The 18,334-nt window shown below is 36.3% G+C and overlaps 1 protein-coding gene across 9 annotated transcripts in view; it reads right to left on the bottom strand.

Annotated features, from left to right (window-relative positions):
* Positions 1–1,507: 1,507 nt before the first annotated feature.
* Positions 1,508–18,334, bottom strand: part of LOC128867749 (guanine nucleotide exchange factor DBS-like) — a 117,499-nt gene continuing 100,672 nt past the window's right edge. For all 9 annotated transcript variants that reach the window (XM_054109209.1, XM_054109217.1, XM_054109211.1 and 6 more), the window contains one exon: positions 1,508–1,774. In XM_054109209.1, coding sequence (XP_053965184.1) covers positions 1,523–1,774 — 252 coding nt within the window. In that variant the 3' untranslated portion in view covers positions 1,508–1,522. The remainder of the gene's footprint in view (positions 1,775–18,334) is intronic.

Genomic DNA, 18,334 nt, shown 5'->3' with positions numbered 1-18,334 from the left:
ACAAAAAGTACCTACAATAGTTTTTATGCAGGTCAAACAAGCATTTGCTCTGAATTTCTTGCTTGCGCTGTTTACTGGGTCAACATTTTTAGATGTTTTTTATTACACTAAAATTTCCATAATCAAATTTTTAGTACGTTTACTCATTGCTACCGTCTTACCGAGTACTTGTTTGTACCTACTTTGGCGAAAAGGAAAGGGGAGTGAAATAAGTGCATATATCAAATGTATAGAGCGTATCATCTCATATGCATCTCAATTAAAAACGTACCGAATGCTTATGGTTTTTCAACATTTTACTTAGACCGTTATAATACTCGTAATTTATTAACTCAAAAGAAAGAAGTGTTAGCCAACAGGCACAAGTGTGACCAGTGGCCGCATTGAAGCATGGAAACAGAACCATACTCGTAATGTAACACGTGTGCAATGGTATATGGAAGTAGGTATGTTTGCACTGTGTTTGTATGTACATAACTGTAGTGCACTATATATGCATACATAGCCATTTACACATTCACAAATGATTATGGCAATGTAAAATTACTTAAACGCGCACATCTGATAAAGGCGGCTAATTTGTTACACACATTTAAATGAGTAATGTAAAGTTCTTTAGGGCAATACGAGGGTTGCCTTTTATATATGCGCCTTTGCAACAAAATTTTTTATCGATGGATACCGCATAATTTGAAAATTACTCAAAAAATTGGTGTAAAGAAATGTTGAAGAAATTCAGCCGCAGTGGTTCAAAGCACGTCTATGAAATCGTCAGAGGTGATGAATCTTGGATTTATGCATATGAGCTGGAAAGAAACCAACAATCGTTAGTATGGGTGCGCCAAGACTAGACTAGACTAGCACCTCAAAGTAAATGGCCACCTGTTTCGCCATTTTCGGAAATTATGGTACCGTAATTGTACTACTGGAGAAACTTAAAACAGTCAATTTTGAAATTCAGTTGTGGAAAGTTAAGGATAACCAACCGCCGAAGAAAAATCATCCTTCACCAAGATAATGCTAGCTTCCACGTTCCGGCTCACACAAAAGATCGAATTAATAGGCCATCATTCTTGCATACAGGTCTGATTTGGAATCTAATGGTTTCTCTTTGTTACTAAACATCAAAAATGGGATGTGAGGCCAAAGTTTTTTAACGTCTGAAGAAGTTGTTAAAAGCTTTAAATAGCCCGTTTTCGAGGCTTGAAAATTTTTTGCAGTGAGTTTGGTAGTGTATTGAGATCTAAGAAGAATATTTTGAAAAATAATATAGCCATTTTTTTTATTATTTTACTGTTTTAAGTTTTGGGCGTTAAATATAAAAAAAGCCTCGTATATGTAAATAATTTTGCATTTACTTAAAAAATATGGTACCTATTAATAACAGTTTCATGGTTTAATGTAATTATGTATATATATAAAGAATACGAGTACATATATACGTATCTATTTTTTAAAATCTGCGCATCCAGCCTTTTTAGTGTAATTTTTAATTAGATAACTTCTGTCACTTTTACCATGACTAAACACATTTTCGAATTCCCCGCAACCTCAAATGTTCTAAAAATTCTTTAATGAACGCGTAATTTCTCTTTTTCTCACTTACCTTATGTTTTCGTCGTAGCAAATGTGGTGCACCTCCTTGTGGTTGCAAGGGCACTGCCGGTTCTGGTGTAACTGTTTGCACCGGACGCGGTGGTTTTAAAGCCAATTTCTTGAGACTTGCAATGCGTTTATCGCACATTAATGACACATCATCGATTCTTTGGAGTACCTGGAAAATAATTATAATAAATATTATATATTTGTATAAGCGAAACTTAAAGTACAATCACAAGTTACATACAGATGAAACATAGTACAACAGTAAAAATATTAAGTATCTGAAAATCATACTTGGATCATTTCGAAACTAGTTTAATATTTCGAAATTTACTTACTACATCTTTTAATTTTAACTTATACCTTGAGGAAGGTGTCTCAGATCGTACAAGGATGATATAAAATTAATGTCAGATACGCCACTGATGCCCCTTAAAAAAAATTTTCAATTTAAGAGCTTTGTATCAAAGAAAACTAAAACAAAAAGATTTCCAAAAAGTGCAACACTTTATAGTAAATATTTGTAGAATTGTGGGGGAAAAAGTTGCTTTGATAAAAAATAGCTGCATGGCAAAAGCGATAGATGGTTTTGGTGTTTAGAGCTTGGCGCTGCAAATAGTAAGAGTCTTCTAAAAGAAGGGAAACCTGAAATTATTGAGCAGGATGAGTTCCGAAAGCAGCTTTACACTAATAGTAATTCTCGGTTTTTCTAGAACTTTAACCTCTTCACATTCATATCCAATCCGAAGCGAGAATGGCTATTCCAAGAACAACCAATCTAAGAACGATTCTTTCCTGATTACAACTGAGGCAGGAATTTCTTGAAAAGCTGAATATCTTAGACCGAAACAATCAGGTGCCCATCTTATGGGTTCCAGGGCACATAGGAATTACAGGGAACGAAATGGCAAATATGTTAGCCAGCAAATGGGCAGTCTCCCTATTTATAGGCCCAGAGTGTCCTTATTCAGATATTAACAGGGAAAAGCTCATAGTGGGACAATCTACCAGGTTTATCGCAATAAAAATGAATGAGCCTTAACCAAAACCGATTGTATGGAATTAAAAAAGAACTGTTCGATACCCGGGTATCTGGAGCTTTAATATACATACACACATCCGCCGCCGTAGCTGAATGGACTGGTGCATGACTAACGTTCGTTAGTGCACGGGCATTAAACACCAAAGTTTTTTCTAATGGCGATCGCTCCTCGACAGGCAATGGCAAACCGCCGAGAGTATTTCTGCCATGGAATAGCTCATCATAAAAGACCATCTGCCGTTCCGAGGTGGCATAAAACTGTGGATCGGTCCTTTTGTGGAACAACATAAAGACGCACACCACAAATTGGAGGAGAAGCTCGGCTAAACTGTCAATGAAGTCAATGAAATGCCTTATATATAACTTTTTACTTTAAAAGGGCTAATTACTTTATTATGCCTTCGAATCGTTATGTTTGGTCTCTGCTTGCTTGACGAAAAATGTGCATGTGAAAGCAACAACAAAGTTACTGAGCAAGATTCGCCACTAGCAGTATTGTTATATCCCATAAAACTGGTATAACTCACTATTTTCAATGCTGTCAAGTCTCTTTTCCGATATTTAGTAAGTTTGATTAGACCGCGAACATATAGAGCAAATTTTGTTGCTTGAACTTTGCGAATTCTGTTTTGATATTGCCCGTCGTGTTCACACACAGCAACTCTATTGCTTGAAGAACGAGAACCCGAAGGATGTTGAGAGAACACGATCATCATATATAATATAACGAGTTGAATCAACAAATGTTACCCTCTATGAACGCGGTTGTACTACTTATTAAGGGTACAGATGCCTGTAAAGTTTCGAAAAATTTTTTTTTTCATAAAATGTTAATATATATAATTTAAGAATATGTCAAAAAAGTTTTGGAACGTAAATTTAAGTATTTCTTATATTATAGATCGTCAGCCGTGACGATTCTATTCTTTGCCTTCGAGCGCTGGGAGAGGTTGAATTTTCATGTATGCAAACTTTAGACGCGTTTTTCTCAAAACTATTTATATTTTTCCATAACTCGAAAAGTTAATGACCGATCTCCCTGAAATTTTGAAAAACAATTTTTTCGAAGCAAAAATAGTAGAAAAATGTGAAGCATTTTATTCCGCGAATTTTTGTCCATTTTTTTTTTTAATTCATATAGAAATTATGCCATTAATAAACCAAAAAAAGTTTGCCATTGTCTAATTTAAGATGGGATATCTCATTTCGTACAGAAGAACATAGTTTTTCTAAGTCAACAATCACTGTTTGTGTTGAAATGATCGGGCCCACCACCCTGCGGTGGAGAACCCATTTCACCTCGGTATAGGCCGTATGGTAACCCTGATTCAATTATTAAAGGTTTGCTCACTAGTGACATTCGATTTTTGACACTCCCTTACAAAAGGTTGTATTTAAGAATGTGAGTAAAGTAGAACAATTTGAAGCATTTCATTTCCATTTTTTTTAATTCATATAGAAATTATGGCATTAATAAACAAAAAAATGTTTGGTTTTTGTATTCAGGTCACTGACGCCGATGCTACAATGCCCGCCGATTGAGAAGCCCCGCTGCGACCTTCCTGGAAGAATTGTGTGTATATCCCCCATTTTAAGGATTAAAATAAAAAAAAAAATTATATTATTTTAATGTATAAATAAACTGTATGCCTATTTTGAAAAAAATATATTGAATTCTTCATTTTAAATAATTTTAATTGAAATCAGGGAAAATATGGCCGGTTACAGGTATCTGTCCCCTTAAATGCTTCTAGAAAAATGTAATTTTTGGCAGCTATTTTCCAGTGCTGCCAATATAGGTTTATTTATACCATTTGCTTCTTCTATTCACCACTTGCTAACTTTTGGTTTAAGGTTGGTAACGCTAAGTTTAACTACCACTAACGGTCTTTATTTTTAATGGTAACGGGAATCGTTATCAACCGTAAACCAAGGGTTAGCAAGTGGCGAATAGATGAAACATTAACACATTTACTGGCAGTGAAAAAAACTGTCCTCCGTTTTGTTTATGATGACTCTTGTTAAGATTTTAAAATCCAATCTTATCAATACTAATTTTATGAGTCTGAGAAAAATACTTTTGCTTTTGTTATGTGATAATACCGCCTGTTATTAATTGCTGTTTTTACATATTTTATAGTTAATAGCTATGAGAACAAAATTTCTGGACCATCAATTCGAAAGCGAGACATCAAATGTAAAAGAAGAAGAAATCGACCCATATTTTTGTAGTCATTTTTTTACTTTATTTTGTTTGATATTTTTTAAATTTCTATATAAAGTTCTTATTTATTTGACATTTTTAAAGCGCTTTCCGGCACATTGTTTAAATTTTTTCATAACGCAGACAAAAGAGATCTTAAATTCAACCATTATTGTATTTAGTTCAATTGGAGTATAACAATTACATTCACATTTCTAGGCTTTTCTACCCAGAGTGATCAATTTCGAGTTTGTAGAGCTTTTATCCATTGTTTGCATTGTTAGCCTTTTCAATTTCATTACAGTTTGTTATGATGGCAATAAAAATTCTTAACACAACAATCCGCCTAAACAACTAAGAACAGCTTCAGCGGCGCGACGAGGAGAAAGCGATGGAAGGAAAGCTCACCTATGCACCTGAACTCAACGTGAAAGAAAATGGTTTAGGAGCGTGTGGTAGGCGCATGCGCGCAATACGAAGAGTTCAAAGTTTTATATGAAAAGAAACAACAAAAAGAAAAAAATACTAGTTCATAAAGCACAATGTCGGATTAAATGCAAAAGAAATAAAATGTTCTACTTTCATTACTTTAGAAATGTGTTCGTAAAGGCGTGCGTAGCTCATACAGCAAATGAGAAAATTATGCAGAGTCTAACAGAGAGCAGAAAAAAGAATAAAGTAAGATCTTTTTAGAGTCAATTTTGTATTTATACTTATACTTGATGCGCACACACACGCATACCAAACATGCAATCCTACCTGTATGTAAATGATAATGCTCGTGAGCGCGAAATATTGTCAGATGCGTGACGCCGGTAAAAAACAAAAGTGGGCATGCGTTCGCCATTCGCTGTATTTTTTCCGGATGTTTTGAAGTATTCCTAGTCGAGTGTTTCCGTTAGACTAAAAGTGCCCCTCAGGCAATAGGAAAATATGCATATTTTTATGATTGTAGGCTTAGCTTTTGTTGGCAATGAAAAATCATGAAAAGTCAATCCGTTGAGCGAAATAAAAACATTTTTGCGCAAAGTGCCGCAAGTGGTGCCACATGCGTTGCACTTAGCTAAGGCTTACAACAATTTTATAAAATCCCAATAGTAAAGAAAAAAACCTTTGCATTTATTTGATTTTGATTGAACAATTAAGGCATTGAAAAGTGTTTTGCACATACACATATGTATGTACGCATGTATATGTTGTCCCCAATATGTTTGCGAAAGTCGTTTGCATGTTGAGATTTCTTTGGGATTTATTTTAGCCGCAAAAAGCTCTTAACTTCGTTGTTATTTTCACTTTTATTGACAATTTCATGTAACAGATTTATACATACATATGTGTATACACATACATACGAGTATAGCCCCTACCTGCATATGCCATTAATCACCATTTCTGCTGACGTTTGATGCTTTGGCAATTTGCCACAATTGCAACTTAACGTTTTTATTGCCTGCATGCCTGTAACTACTCGTATGCGGGCATTGGTTGCACATTTGCTGCGGGTTATATTGACAGCAGGCGTGAAACGTCAGCATTTAGCTACGCATACAGGCTGTCCGACTGACCAACGAAATGTGTGCGCATGCGTGTTTTACATTATGCCCATGTCTTGGATTGTGTGCAAGTGTCACTTTCATTACTGACGAGCAAAAACGAGCACGCACGCAATAGTGCAAAAGCGAGTACGTTAAAACGGATGCAAGAGGGCAGTAGTTTCATTTAGGAATATGATATTATTATTAAAAGTTTGAATATTCGATGAAAATTTGTTGATTTCCTTTTTAATTTTTACAAAGTTTGAAACTTAAATTTACATATTGGTTTGGGGAATAAGTTCATAGCATTTTAATATATTTTCTTTTATTTTACAACGATTTGCTTGATGTTTGGCAAAGTTTGGGTAAGTATTCATACGACAGAACTCTTTCTGCTATAAAAAATACAATATGTTAATTGTATTTTTGAGTTATTTAATTTTTTATTAGTTTTGATGCTTTGAAATGGAATACCCAGTAGGCAAAAATCAAAGAGAGGTTCGAAGAGGTTGTAAACAGCAGCGGCGAATATATAATTGATTAACTTATTGATACAATTATTGTTTTTTGTTTAATAAAAGTCTTCGATAAACACGCTACGGACGTATTAACCAGCCTAATAGTTTTTGAAGAAAATATATTTTCATAAAATAATAAAAATAAATAATGACGCGTATACTTCTGCTAGGTGTTCGGCCAAGCTCCTCCTCTAATTTGTGGTGTACTTCTTGGCGTTTATCCCCAAATGGAGGGCCTCACAGGTTTAAGCCGACTCCGAACGAAAGATGGTTTTTTATGAGGACTTTTTTCATGGCAGAAATACGCTCGAAGGTTTGCCATTACCTGCCGAGGGACGACCGCTATTGGAAAAAAATCTTTTCTATTATTTTGCTGTTTCATGCACGAAGATAAAATAGCTACTATTAAATAAGAAAACAAAAATTACATAGCTATAGTTATTTAATTTAGTTTTAGGAGAAAAAGGGGGTTCAAATTACGAAATATTTGGGTTCGCCGAATTCAGTGTAGGGGGCAAGCTTGTAGAATATGTGGAGGGATCGGTTACAGGAACTGGTAATTAAATAATAGAGTTGTTGTGCTAGAACAATCGATGCTATCCATTAATTGATAATGTAAGATCGTCATGTGACATACCGTGGGAAAGAGGCATCCATGGCCATTAGTGGGACCAGCACACATTCAATATTGCATGAACATGTGGTCATCAAGAAGATTTGTTCTCGATTGATACTGCATAATTTGACAATAGCCCAAAAAAAGCCTCGCGTCGATTGGAGTAAAAAAATGTTCAAAAAATTCAGCCATAACAAGTGACGACTGTCAAATTTATGTATATGAGCTGAAAACAAAACAGCAATCGACAGTACGGGTGGTTCCAAAATGGGCTTAATCCAAAAAAAGAGTTGCTCCTGAAAAAATCAGTTCAAAGCTTATGGTCACCTGTTTCCCGGTTATTGGAAACTTAAAACAGTCAATTTGGAGTGGTACACAATCATTTGTTTGTCAGACATATTTTCGAAAAATTAAGGAAAACCAACCGCCGAAGACGAATGATTCTTCACCAAGACAATGCGAGCTCTCACGTATGGGAGAGTTTTTGAGCAGTCAAAAAATCGAATGAATAGGTCATCCGCCTTTCAGTCCTGATTTGGGACTGAAAAATAAAATGCACATCAAAATAAAATGCCAGCTTGAGAAAGCGACTACATATTTTACTTCAAAGTTTTATAGCGTATTTCTGAAAAAGTAAAATATATTTCGGAATGGTCAACTCAACTTTAGAAAGAGTCCAATGTACTTCAAAATAGTCAATTACAAATATATATTTTAGAAATGTCAAATCCAGAAAAAATAGACACTACTGCGGAACGGTCAATTGTATTTCAATTAATAAAATATTGTTTTTTCTTCCATTCTTTGTACAGGGTGGGCCATATAGCGTTTGCTTTTTGAACCACCTATTTTTTTGAGAATGGTAACACAAATGACATGTCAAATGTGTTCATAATTTACTAAAAGGTTTGACATTTACGAAATGGGACGCTATACGCTTGAACAAAATTCGGAAATATTGAAAACCTATTTCCAACGTGGTGAGTCTTCTTCTTCTACCGTGACATGCTCAACGAGTTTTTGTTTCCAAAATTTGAAGAGGATGGCATGGACGACATTTGGTTTCAACAGGACGCTGCAACTTGTCACACTGCCTAAGTTAGACTCGAACTTTTGGCTTCCGCTTTTGAATTCCGAATCAATTGGCCGCCTTGGAGCTGTGATTTAAGCCCGTTGGACTATTTTTTGTGGGGAACTGTTAAGGACAAATGTTATGCGAACCATCCAGAGACGATTGATACTTTAAAACACGAAATCGAAGTTGCCATTCATGAAATTGGAGCCCAAACAATCGAAAATGTGCTTAAAAATTGGGTTGATCGAATGGCCTACTGTATAGCCAGTCGTGGCAGTCATTTGAACCATATTATTTTTCATTTGTAAATGACAATGTTCAATCTTCAAAATAAAAAAAAAAATTTGAACAAATATTGATTGGTTTTTTTTATAGCCGATTCAAAAAGCAAATTTTACATGGCCCACCCTATACTTCAGAGAATCTTTACCGCCTTATCGCGTTGTGAACTATTAAATTTGAAACCTCTCAATATTAAGTATATTTGTGCCTTTCTTATCGGCAAATTTGTATCTAATTCGCCTTCTAAAAAATTCAGTAACTTTCTTACACTTTTGGAGAGACTCGCTTTTAATGTTTGGGTTTCAATATTTTCTGTAGGAATTTCGAAGTACAATTATGCCGAATTTGCTTCTTTGACTAGAGTCCTATCAGAGTTAAATGATGTACCTGATTTGGACCCTACCCTGCCTCGTTGTGCTGCTCGAAGCTTATTATACGATTATTTTAAGTAGTAACTAAATCATTTGTACTCTTGTCATTAAGAATTTTTTGTTCATTTGGCTAAATAAATGAATAAATCATACTACCGATGAGCACTTTTCGGTGCCCATCCGCTGGCAATCAAAATTTAATAAATATACGAGGGACATCTGATAAATGCGCGATCTAAAGTGCATACAAAGTACATACTCTTCATCATTTTATCAGCCACCCCTTGTGCAAATCTAAACACACGTACTTACAAATATATGACCCCCTAAAATTTAGAATTTGGTCGTTCGCATTGCATTTCGTAATAAAAATTTTATTGGCACTTAGCTGCATTAATAATGTCTACCAACTACTGCGATGGTTATAGCTTCAATGCATTGAAAATGCTTTAAAATGGTGTCATAAATAATAAATCAATTAAATCATTAATATATCAACTAATGCGCCATAAACTATACATTGATGAAAGCTCAAAGTGCAAAAAACTACTTGTCATTAATTATCGAGTGGCATTGAGGTAGGTGTCGGCAATCTCTATGCAATCAAATATGCGCTGGTGAAGGTAATTTTCATACTCGTACACACATGATAACGGTATATATCTGTGCAATATGCATGCATGTATGCATATAGTTGTGAATAATGCCTTCCAAGGAGGCGGTAATATATCATTTACTTTCTTTCTTAAAAGTTGCATAAACATTAGATTCCTAATGTAAACCCGAACATTTGTTTTTCTTTCAATTTGATTTTATTGTATTTTAATCACTTTCCTTGGACCGCGCACGCTGGTATTGTCAATACGATTAGTTAGTCTTCTATGCGCATATACATACATATGTATGTAGGCATTCCGGCAATGGACATTTCTTATGCAATCTGTTGCCTTTGAACTTTCGCTGCTTGGTGGTGGGCTGCTAGCCACCTTTTGGCTGTCTGCTCGCCTGAAGTGGGTGCAGTGCGGCATCACAACGGTTCGTGTCACGCAGCGCTTTCACTTTTCCAATTTACCGCACTCAACTGTTGAGGATGTTATTTATTATGATTTTTCATTTGTTTAGTTTATCATTGTTATTGCTATTGCTATTGCCAGCTGCTGCATCTTCATCCTTGCAATATTGCTAGCAGTGAAGTTATCTATTACCAATGTAGTTGTTTTTTTTTCTTATACTTTTTGCATGTCTGCACGTATATCTAATGACAGATTTTGTGTCTCGTTGTTGAGCAGCACGCAGCGTGGTTACGAAATTTCCAAATCGCCAGCTCATTTTTTGCAAAGTTTTTCATAAATTCAATTTTCACGATAACTGCATACTTAGGTGGTGTTGGAGTATTTGGTGAGGGCTGCCAACATTGTAGATAATTTCAAAAATTTACTATGTATTTTAAAAACTTCATGTTAAGAAAAGCTGGCGAAAACTTCTTCACCCACCTACCCTCAAAGAAGTAATCAATGAAGTTCAGCGTTCGGAGATTGAGCTCAGTGAACTTGTTCGCGAACGGCTGGAAGTAGCGCGAAAAAATTTGTGGAAAAGTATTCTGCGAGTAACTCTCCATAAAGCTTAAATTAGGGCTACCGCACCACTGCAGTATGTACCAAGCGGAGGTAGCCACAGAAGCAGTTGATTAGTGCTCACTTGCGTAGTAACTGTAAGGGAAGTAAATATATGTTCCGGCAGCCAAGTAATTAGTTAGAGTTGGAGAGTGTCGGGGAATGTCAGACTTTCCTTTTAACCGCATCCGAATATTTTGGGTTTATATATATTACAAGGACACTGCGGGAAACTGCTCCTCGGATGAGCTAGCTAGAGAGGTAATAAGTAAAGTGGTTTCTTTGCGAAATGGCAGGATTGGGGTTCCTCTGACTATTGTTTCGTTTCTAGAATGGTTCAGGGTGACACCAATTCTGTGAGCGCTGACCAAATATGCCAATTTGTAACACCGCGCGATCCTTCTGGCCACGGGAGTGTCGCAGGCGCTCAAGACAGTATCATCTAAGCACTTTATTCTCAGTTGTAATGCTTCCACGGGGCTAAGGTTTAAACGTCTTGGCTCACACATTTTTGCTACACTACACTAAATCATTCTATCTCTTTCATTACTCTAAGTCCCTATTCCCTCTGTTCTGTTACTTTCCCTTTTTACTCCTACTTTCTCCCCCAAATGGGCTCTCTTCAGGACAACCACATAACATAAAATAGCCTAATGTAACCTACAGTTGACGGTCATCGTAGCCGAATGGGTGGGTGCATGACTATCATTCCGTAGCACCCGGAAACTTCGGGCATGAAACACCAAATGGTGGAAAATGTTTTTGTCTAATAGTGGTCGCACCTCAGTAGACAATAGTAAACCTCCGAGTCTATTTCTGTCATGAAACACTGCTCATAAAAAATCATCTCCCGTTCGGAGGCGGCATAATACTATAGATTCCTCCATTTGGAGGAAATATCAAAACGTCGTGCTTCTGCGCAATATAATAGAACGGGCATGATAAAGACCTATAGATCGTGGTAGAGGTTCGCCGATAGAGAATTTCACTATGCAATTATACTGCAATTTCACTACGCAATACTGCGTTGGATTTTGAGGCTGATGCTGTTATCGTTGCTGATGTTGCTTCACAAGTAGACGAAGACCTCTACTTTTCCAAATTTATAACTGCCAGCAGTGACGGTGTCGTTAAGGCCCTTTTTACTTTGCAACACTCAGCTCGTTGATGCACGTTCAACTCGAACCGGTTTTATTTACTCAACTAGTCTATTTTTTGTTGTAACGTTCCATGTAATTCGCTAAACAGGCTAGTGTTCTTTTGCAGGCCGACTGTAAACGATTTATTTACTCCTCGAACCACAGTAAAATATATTTATTGAAGTAGAAAGTTCAGTTTATGTCCTGCTAGATGTCTTTAATGATAACTTTGCCAAAAAAACAAAAAAAATCTAGCGTCATGGCAACCTTGCTCAATAAAATTTGTTACCTTTCCACCCAAAAGTTAATGCACTTTAGTTTTTCAATCGATTACTAGACACGGCGTACATACGGCCGGAAGTGCAACAGTGTCGCACGACTGGTTTGGCGCATCTTCAGCAGGACAGCAACAAGTGGTGATATCGCCAACGGCATTTGTTGCTGAGTGCAACAGTCGCGCACGAAAAGAAACCAATAAAAGAAAAAAGCCCAATGGATACTTGTTTCATACAAAACGACATTTTTGGTTATCAAAGCAATAAATTGATGGCGCTAATAGAAGAGCGAAGAGCGCATTAGTGCAACGTTTTTCTTTTTCACTGACACATTGTCAATGTCAACAACAGTTAAACAATTGTTGCAGTAACGGTTCAACACCCCCAAATAAAGAAGATGCCATCAATTGTAGGTGGGCGAGTCACAGCAGACGTCAGTTACCAGCTGTCTAAGCGCTGCATTAAGCTGGCGTTGCGTTAAGCAGGAAATCAGCGATGACCTTTCTGGCATCGTTTTGCCACCGACTGGCGGCTAACGGCTGACGGCTGCTGGCTGACGTGTTGCATGCACGCCACAACAGCTGCATACTTTGTACGTATATATGTATGTACATATGCAGCTCGCATGCGAGTGAAGATGCGCGCCACTTTGGCCTTTTGCCACAGCGCGTTGGTGTTCAATTTAGGTAAGTGTTTTTCGGCTGTTTTTCGCTTTAATTTATTTGAGTTTGAGCTGATCTCTGGCTGTGGTTGGTGGTTGGTGGTCGTTGTTTTCGCTGATTTTCGTGCATTTCATTGCCTATCGCCTGGTTTTGCTAGTTTTATTTAAGACATTAAGTGCCACACTCCTGAGCGTGTGTAATGAGTAGTTTTCACTGCTCTGAACAGCAACTGTAGCGGCAAAGTGTACTGTAGTAATTTGCATTTTTACCTGTGGCAGAATGTGTCATGGGAAGTTTTACATGCGATGCATTTTTAGAAAGCGAAAATGCAGCAATTTCTCTTTGTTTTTTGGAATAGTTTAAACTATTGCTCGTATTTAAGTTAAATTCGTCTCACCATCTAGGCGTTTCTAATATATCTTTAGAGCCTGAAGGAGTTCGCAAAAAAGTGTTTGAAAATTAGAATGTCTCTGAGAACTAAAGTTGCACCAATCAATTTAGAGAGTACGACCATCACGCCTGAGATCAGGATAGTGAGGTATGTATGCAGAAAAACAAAGTAAGCTATAAAGAGGTTTGTTTTATTTAATAGCTGCACGATCATTTTTAGAGTGTAGAATGTCAAGCAAACATTATGATAATTTCTTTTTGTTACAAAGTATTTTTTTCCATATGTTCGAGTAGCGAGATTTTTGAGTCACTAGAAACTCGCACTTTCTAATACCAAAATTTAATTAAAAAATCTGAGCTTGCATCTTGTAGCGCTTGCCTTGACCTACAAAAATTGTAGTTTCCAAAGTCTACCAGGAGGAGTTTGCAGTACCTACTATTTTTGGATCCCTTTTTTATTTTATTTTTGTTGCAAATTCTCATACATTTTTTCTTTAAAAAAACATTTAATTTTTTTTATTTGTATACATTCAGATTTCTAATCAGTAACCTCAAAAACCGCCTATGTGAAGTTTAGTTAATATCGAATGATTATTTAAAATTTTTTTTATCTAAGGTTTTTATAATTTTTATAAATATATTACATATTCTTAATCAGCCACCCCAAAAGCCGCTCTATGCGAAATAGACATCAAATCGAATGCGGAATTGGATCCGCATTTTGAATTTTGTAAAACTAGCTTAAGATTCGAAATCTGGGACCTCAAAAGCTTCTCCATGCAAATCGCCCAATGGATTGATATTTTCGACACTTTTGAATAGCTTCTGGTCCAAATTGCAACGTTTCAATTAGAAAGCACATTGGTTTGAATTTTAGAGAAGCAGGTTTGCTTGACATACTTTCTAAGTACTGAATTTTGTTTGCCTTCCGAACTCTGAAAAACGGCAGCCCCTAAAACCTTGACTAATCTATGACCCATACTACAATTATCACATAGTTTTCGCCTAAAACCTAGTTTTCCATATGTTGTTAATACTTTCGGGAATCGTAGAACCACTCTTCTTGAAATTCATTTCAATTAATTCTGGGATAGCTATTTTACAATTAGCAGAGTTTCTACAAACATGGACACAAGCAAAAACCGTCTAAGTCGGCGTAAGAAAGAATTGAACTGTATTCTATTAATATTCTCTATTCTCTATAGACACAAGGTGTCGCAAAATGAATCTCCTTAGCGAAGGATTAATAATTTTTGCAAATGGCGTCGTACGTCCATCATATTTGACATTTGTGAACTGCAGTATACAAACAGAAAAGCAATGGAGCGCATAAAGGTCAAAATGAAGATTTTCATACTCAAATTAATTTTTTTATTTAATGAAAAAGTTATTCAAAAACAAACGTGGTTTATTAATTCTGCGTAATATAGAAATGTGTAAGTGAGGTGATTTTTCTCGAAAGTATGAGTTTCAACTTAAGTAGTTATTGCTTGTGACCACACATATATTCATCCATCAGACTGTATAAAGAGTGAACACTCATTCTACAAAATTATATGTATTTTTAAATTAGCTGCATCGGATTCTGACGAATACATGCACCGTTGTTCATAATAATAGTAGCGCGTCACAGTGTAAAGTTTCAACTATTTTATTTATTTTTCATTTTATTTTGATTTTTTTCTTAGAAAAAATTCAAAAAATTTGGAGAACGATTTTCAATTTTTTAATCAGGATATTTAAAAAAATTTCGAATAAACTGTTTTATGCCTTACTGAATTTTGGTATAATAAGGTCGAAGTGGCTTAAACGTTGCTTTTTGAAACTTTTTTTTGCTAGGAGTACTACTAGATGTACTGAAATATCATCAACGCCAACCTCAACCTGAACCTTTTACCTCTTGCATCGTTTCCGGTTGGATTGCGTAATATTTATCCTTAATAGAACTCTATAAAATCTATTCTTGTCAAATCAAATCGCCGCTACAAATGGGCATCATCGTTTTGCTAATTATTTGATTACATTGTATGATAAAAATCAAGTTTTTTTTGTCCACGTCAAATTATAGATTCCATATATTGTAGTAACGCTGCATACTCAGTTTTTCATTTTCCTATCAGTTTTACATTTTAGAGAACTTTAAAGTTCTAAAAGACTAAATTTTCAAAGAATTTTTTTAAAATAATATTTATACGAATATAAAATTATTATTAATTATTAATTTCATAGCAAAGTTAGCTTCAGATCAACAATTCGTTTTACGTGTGTTATTATTTCATAAATTGGTTATTATTTCATTGGGTATGGGAATAAGTTTCCCACTGGGGAATATGGTGGGTGGGGTAAGATTTCCCAATTCAGTCCCTCTGAATATTTCTGGACCGATTTAGCAACGTGTGGCCTGGTGTTGTCATGCAGCAAAATCAGTTTGTCATGACTACCGTGCCAAACGCATTAGCTGCAGTCGGTAACGGTCGCCACTGATGGTTTAACGAGTTCATAACAGATGACACCCTTCTGACCCCACCAGATGCACAACATAACCTTTCAAGCATGAATATTTTTTTCGCTGTCGAGGGGCTTGACAGGATCCCACTTTTTCGACGCTTAGGGTTATCATAAAGATCCAGTTTTCATCGCCAGTGACGACGCGATGCAGAAAACCTTTTCTGTTCTGCCGTTCAAAAAGCATCGCACACGTCACCAAACATCTCTCTATATCCCTCTTCTTCAATTGATGTGGCACTCAGTTACCTGCTTTCTGGAAGTTCCCATCGTGTGTAAACGTTTATTGCCGGTTGATTTGTGCACATTCAACTCTTTAGACATATTATCAAGGGTTCGACGTGCGCCTTCATCTAATAATTGTTGTAGTTGACTATCTTCGAATTTTTTCGGTGGCCTTTCGCGATCTGTATCACTCACGTGGAAATTTCAACTTTGGAAGCGTCGAAACCACTATTTACAAGTTGTATTTGATCGAGCGAGCGCCGTAGCCAAACTGGTTGGTGCGTGACTACCACTCGGAATTCACAGAGAGAACGTAAGTTCGAATCTCGGTGAAACACCAAAATTAAGAAAAACATTTTTCTAATAGCGGTCACCCCTCGGCAGGTAATGGCAAACCTCCGAGTGTATTTCTCCCATGAAAAAGTTCCTCATAAAAATATTGCCGTTCGGAGTCAGCTTGAAACTGTAGGTCCCTCTATTTGTAGGACAGCCCAAAAAGGGTGTACGCGCCAAATATATATATAGATATATTTGATGGAGCGTGATTACCGTATATATTAATCAATATACGATACGTTTCAGCTGCACTTTTGTGCATGACTTCGAGCAAATGCTTCTTTTTCGGGACCAACGTAGACATTTTTGACGTCAGATAAAAAAGGCTCTTTACGCTTCAAACGAATGACAACTACTGCGATCGAGATCTCACATACACACCTTCACATCACCAGTATATTACTAGAGCGAACACAAAAATAGTATCAGCAGCGACACCTCTTTTATGACGGCGGAAACTTATTTCCATGCCAATATTTTGGGCTGTTCTGATAATAATTTCAGAGCTCGATTTCGATAAATTTTCGAACTTTCAGACTACGCTAGGTTTACAAAGGTGGGTTGCTGGCGTATAAGTATGGAAGAAATGGACGAATATGAAAGAAATTATAAACAATTCTGCACATGATGCTGCGCATGAAAACAAAGTCAAAGACTTGACCTGCTAACGTATCGAAATTATGAGGTACATATTTTATAGCTTAATATTTGAAAATATTCCGAGTGTTCATCCGCATACCAGCAACAGCGTTTATTTGATAAAGTAGCCGGTTTATTATAATCGCAATAAAAACTTTTTGCCACTGCGGCTTCCTTACTACATTCACCTTCACCTTACACCTAAGGCGTACAACAGCGCATGCGTGCGCGTATATTTGCGTACTCCTATAATATTTACTAGCAACATACATAAATCACCTTGCATGCAGCTGTGCGGCATTTTCACACTCAAAATCATCACCTCATCCAGCCAATAGGTGCCACCGCTGCAACTGTGCTTTTTACAACCATTTTATTGTTGCACCAAATGTGTGTACACACATGCAAATTATTGCTTTTATTGCCAGTTTCACTTTTAACTGCACATTTTACAGGCTTTCGCGCTGTGCGTTCTGAAGATGAGGATTTTTTCCGATACGAATTTTTGCCACAAAGCTAATGCAGTAAATGTCAATTTAGATAAATAGACGGGGATAACAATATTTAATGTATGTATTGTTTATTTGAAATATTAAAAACGAAAATAATATCTACATTTTAATGGCCACTCACCGTGAGCTCGTAAATCGATGCTCAACAACAAACTATTATAACTACGTATCGTTTTCCAAAGTCGAACCGGAAATTTCGAGTGTAGAGGAAATTTTTTCACTCTGCTTGTCTTTTGATGGCTAGCAAAATAGGATATATAGTATTGTATTAATTTTTAGTGTAGTTTTCAGCTGTGAGAGATGGTTTTTCACTACCGTTCTATCGCCAATTAACAGCAATTAGATGTGCAATTGTATTTAATGAGTTTAGTCGAGTGCGAAAGTATTTGCCAATGATTTGAGATCGACTTGATTTCGTGGTTGAAAGGAAACAGAAACTGTGAGCTGTTCATTAGTATATATTTATTGTGTTCAGCTCTATTCTTTTGGCGAGTGCCGTAGCCGAATTGAATTAACAGGTTCGAAACCTCGGCCATGAAATCCCAAATGATAGAAAATGTATTTTCTAATAGCGGTCGTCTTTCTGCAGGCAATGGCAAAACCTCCGAGAATATTTCTGCTCATAAAAAACAATCTGTGATTTGAATGCGGCATAAAACTGTATGCCCCTCCATTTGTGGAAAAATATCAAGACGCACCTAACAGAAGTGTATGCGCCAATTACTTGTATTTATTTTATATTGGTCATTCGATAGAATTCTACTATCTATCAATGGTGTAAGAACTGAAGGAGC

The sequence above is a fragment of the Anastrepha ludens genome, chromosome 6 (genome assembly GCF_028408465.1).
Source record: "Anastrepha ludens isolate Willacy chromosome 6, idAnaLude1.1, whole genome shotgun sequence".
Taxonomy (NCBI): Eukaryota; Metazoa; Arthropoda; class Insecta; order Diptera; family Tephritidae; genus Anastrepha; species Anastrepha ludens.
Note: the sequence above shows the minus strand (reverse complement) of the source record. Positions and strands in the feature narration are given on the sequence as shown.